A 4,914-nucleotide genomic window follows, 5' to 3' on the forward strand; every position below is an offset into this window, starting at 1 on the left:
CTCAAATCGTGCAGCCCTATTTTGCATTCAGGACATGGCTCAGTATTTTCAGAAGCTGCTCAGACAAAAGTTTGAATTTGACCTCATGTGTAAATTTACAGAACTCAAATGACCCCCAGCGTGACCTTTAACACTGAAATTCTGGTCTGAGGTGCCAGAAATAGCTTTTAATTACAAACAACACAAATCAAACAACATTGTGTCCTCACTTTGGGAGAAAAATAGAATCAAAATAGATAGTGAACAAAAAAATAACAGTTATTAAAAACAACCAGTACCATCGTAACCTTGTAAAATCAATATCTAAAACGCTATAATGCATGCCATACTATGCGGTTGATTTTTATTAAGAAAGTTCAAAATCGAATGTTGGGAATTTCTTTTTCTACATTAGCAGTGTTAGACTGAGTATTTTGTGTTTGTGTCTGTCATTGTTTGTGTTTGCCTACAGTGTATGTGTGTGTGTGTGTATGTGCGTGTGTGTGCTTATAAGCTCAGTGAATGAAGAGGGGCTTAAACAGATCTGACATCATTTTTACCATGCAGAAAATCTGCCAAGTCTTTCACTGTCCCTTCAGTTGCGTTTGTCCATTTGTGTCTTTTTTAGGTCTCCGTCTGTTTTCACACTTTCCTCTGCTGTCCTTGCTTGGCCTTGTCCGATCTGCTCTGGGGTCTTCGCCTATAGAACAGAGATGACAAGAGAAGAGAATACATGCATACCGTGGTGCAGCGGACTCTGAAGTCTGGCACAAACAGAGCAGGTGATTACACATTTACACCTTCCTCTCCATTTCACCTGTCACTGTCAGACTGACCTATAATTTGACAAAACCTGTCACCGCTTGCTGCAGAGCTCAAGGCTGACACTTGTTAGCACTGGAGCAAATAGTTATCTGTGAGAGGGTGTGTGCAAGTCTATGCTTACTGCGTCTTGACAGCTCACTTATATAACATGGGGAACATGGAAGTTCAGAGACACTGAGAATATTAATGTATTATGCAAATGTAGCAAATATACAGTGGGGTCAAAAGGTCATAGATGACATTGAAAATCTGGGATTTAAAATTAAATTTAACTACTAAACGTTTAGTTAGATATTAAACAAAGAAACATTATAATGTACAGTAAAATGATTAAGAAATATTTTAGATTCTGCACATTTCTAGTTTACCAATTCATGTTTTGATGTTTACATTAACTTTTTACTTAAATTAGGGTTTGATATTTTTAAAAATGTTTTTGAAAGAAGTCTCTTATGCTATACAGCTGAATTTATTTGATCATGTAAATGTCTTTACTGTCAGTTCTGATCAATTTAATGTGCACTGTTTAAATAAAAGTATTAATAAATGTAATATTAATTTCTTTAAAAAACATTCTTCCTCACCCCAAACTTTTTTGCAGTAATGCAATTTGTAATGACAAAATTTATATACAGTAATGAATGCAAATTTATACAATAAAATAAAATAAAATAACAATAGAAGCATTTTCACTAGTGGTTTCTGACTTTTTTAACTTGAATGGCATCACACACACACAAAACTTGAGTAACATTATAAATGTCTTTACTGTCACTTTTGATGAATTTAATAAATCTTAAAAATTTAAAATTCAGATGTAATATAAACACACACACACACACACACACACACACCTATTGTTCTATCACATCTATTGAATTCACTCATTGTTAAAGGGATTGTTTACCCAAAAAATTAAGTTATTAAAAGATTATTGAATGCATAGTTCACCCAAAGTACAGTAGTCGACATTTGAAGTGGATCAAAACCTTTCATCAAAGTTGTCCTAAAACCAAAATGCGTTCTTGTCTTAGGACAACTTTGATTAACTTTTTTGATCCACTTCAAATGTTGACTATATTTGACTTCTGCAGAACATAAAAGATCATCTTATATCTTATATTTTTTGTCCATACAAAGAAAGTCCAGTGTTGTTTGTATAATATGGGTAAAAACAGTTTAAACATTCTTCAAAATCTTTTGTGTTCCATAGATGAAAAAAGTCATACAGGTTTAAAAAGACATGAGGGTGAGCAAATGATGACAGATTTTTCATTTCTGGTGAACTCTCTCTTTAATTCTTTCAGTAGGGCACATCAGAACACTCACTTGACTGTGTCCAAATGTCTTTTTCATCTCAGATGAACTCTCGGTCTGATTGTGGGAACAGTCTGCTCCCACCTGGAGGTACAAAGAAAGAGACAGAAAAAAAACATGTTCATTTAAAAAGCAAATTCAAGGAGCAAACAAATCCTAAGATCATCTAACGATCAAGCACAGAGCGAAGGGGAAATACGTCTTGAATAAAAGTATTTTAGGTCTTTTTAATAAATAAAAATACATATATGTGGCCACAATGGAGCAGTGATACTGTATATACTATAATTGTTTGCTGTTTACATTTTCCCCAAAAGCCCTGAGCTATGAGATTATACAGTGTTGCATAGAAAACAGATTAATCATGTTGCTCAAGGGATGGAGTATTTTAAGGAAATGTTTTATATGCTTGTCTCTATGAGCTTTAAAACAAGCTAGAAAAATGTTTTTGGGGCAACACATTTAACAGAAGAGTGCAAGACTACAAGAGACAATGTTTAACTGAAAAATACACCCTCATTTTTTTATTCTGACAGGACAAAACACAGAGTTAATGGAAGTGTGATAGGACTGTGCCTGCCAAAAGAACAACTTTATAAAGGCAGTAAAGAGTAACAATCTACCTTGTTCATTTTCCTTCGCTGCCTAAGCCTGCTTCATCCTAAGTGCTCTTTCCTCAAAAACGGTTGAAGAATTGGTTGCAGGAATGTACTGAAGCCAGCAGAGATAAATGAATAGCTATTCAAGCTAGAAAAATGTTTTTGGGGCAACACATTTAACAGAAGAGTGCAAGACTACAAGAGACAATGTTTAACTGAAAAATACACCCTCATTTTTTTATTCTGACAGGACAAAAAAACAGTGTTAATGGAAGTGTGATAGGACTGTGCCTGCCAAAAGAACAACTTTATAAAGGCAGTAAAGAGTAACAATCTACCTTGTTCATTTTCCTTCGCTGCCTAAGCCTGCTTCATCCTAAGTGCTCTTTCCTCAAAAACGGTTGAAGAATTGGTTGCAGGAATGTACTGAAGCCAGCAGAGATAAATGAATAGCTATTATCAATGTCTGTAAACTCCCTCTAGACAAGTTGGTGTGTGAGCAATACTAAAGACTCAAAAACAGCTGACATGTCTTTTTAATGGATGTGATACAGTACTTCGCCATCTGACAACCACTTCAATTTGTTGTTATACAGTATACTCCATAAGGAAACAGTCTGAATACTCATTTCAAATGTAAATATTATATTCATTAATTACTATATAAAATATTCTATATATTAAATACCATTCGTGGCCGCATCACCTAACGGCCCGTCGTCAATTATTCCGCTTATACAATGGTTGGCACACCTCAAGACATCGATCAGATGATATATTTCAAGGCATTCGTCCGGTTTTTGTACTTAAATGCTATTGTGGGTCAGATTAGTTTCTTCCGCATCTCATACAACGCCTCCATTGCTAATTCCAAAACGTCATTTTAGACCTAGTAACGGAGGACTGAGCCGTTGATAGCAGACTTATGCAACTATTTATTTAAGTTATTAGAGAGAGAGAGAGAGCGCGCGTGTGAATTACGTTACATCTGAGAGTCTGTGTGTCTCTCAAAAGTGTTTGGCAGCAGCGTCTCTACTAATAGTGAAACTTTAAGTTCATTTTCTTCATGAACAGCGCCGTCGTTACCTAGCTTGTAAGAAATGTCATGTAGCTCTTAAGTTGCTAAACTATTTTACTAATAAAACTGATAGCGCTAACAACATAAGCTCGTATCTGTGTGTGCAAACTATGTGTGTGTCAAGGAAGAGAGAGCGGGAGAAATAGAGTTTGTGCTTTACGTACATAATAAAACATAATTTTGTGGCAAAACATGGAAATAATCTCTAGTTTTTATCCTATTGCTTGCTATATTTATTTGTTTGACCAGTGTTGTGGGTTTTGGTTATTTTGCTGTTGTAAGCTGTAAGGACCTTTGAAATAACTGAAATCATTTGGCGAAGTGATATGTACATGTAATGCGGTCAAGAGCTGCCTGGAATTACGTTCGCTGTGCGTTTCCCTTAAAATAATTGCACACCTTAGAACGTTGGTCAGCCAATCAGATTCAAGCATTCAACGGCCCTGAAGTATATATATATATTTCAATCATGACAACTCTCCGAAGATTTTAGCATGGTGATAGATATGACAATGTTAATGTATTTGGTCTTGGCGGAATAGATCTGCTATGCTGCTGCTGAATTGCTGCTGCTGTTGGTTATTGCTGTAGTTGTAGATTATTGCTGCTGCTGCAAGCAAGTACAGGAACTTGCTACTGCCAATGCACATGGCGCTACGGTGCAGTGAGTATTTAAGACATACTGCTGCTGCACAAATAGCATATAAAATAACCCATAGCAGATCTATACATATGTGCTTAATTTGTACTAATAAATGGCTAATATTCTAGTAATATGCATGCTAATAAGCAACTAGTTAAGAGACCCTAAAATAAAGTGTTACCGCATATACTTTGAAAATATTTACATGTATATATTTATATTCATATAATTATTATTATATATAAATATATTTAATATATAAACGTAACATCTTTTTCTTAAATATATACATGCATGTGAGTGTATTTATATATACATAATAAATATACACAGTACACACATATATTATATAAACAAAAACTTTTATTTTGGATGTGATTAATCGTTTGACAGCATATATTGATAAATATACACACACACACACACACACACACACACACACATATATATATATATATATATATATATAATTT

General features: G+C 34.5%; 1 protein-coding gene across 4 annotated transcripts in view; it reads right to left on the minus strand.

The window, feature by feature from the left end:
* Nucleotides 1-560: 560 nt before the first annotated feature.
* LOC107746562 (leucine zipper protein 2-like) overlaps nucleotides 561-4,914 on the minus strand; it is a 114,085-nt gene continuing 109,731 nt past the window's right edge. For 3 of the 4 annotated variants that reach the window (XM_016560824.1, XM_016560822.1, XM_016560821.1), the window contains 2 exons: nucleotides 2,134-2,205; nucleotides 561-679 (listed from right to left, as the gene is read on the minus strand). In XM_016560824.1, coding sequence (XP_016416310.1) covers nucleotides 575-679; nucleotides 2,134-2,205 — 177 coding nt within the window. In that variant the 3' untranslated portion in view covers nucleotides 561-574. Of the gene's footprint in view, nucleotides 680-925; nucleotides 979-2,133; nucleotides 2,206-4,914 lie in introns of all 4 variants that reach the window. The other variant, XM_016560823.1, reaches the window with a different exon arrangement.

This window comes from Sinocyclocheilus rhinocerous, unplaced genomic scaffold, assembly GCF_001515625.1.
Source record: "Sinocyclocheilus rhinocerous isolate Xijiao unplaced genomic scaffold, SAMN03320098_v1.1 scaffold1160, whole genome shotgun sequence".
NCBI classification, from domain to species: domain Eukaryota; kingdom Metazoa; phylum Chordata; class Actinopteri; order Cypriniformes; family Cyprinidae; genus Sinocyclocheilus; species Sinocyclocheilus rhinocerous.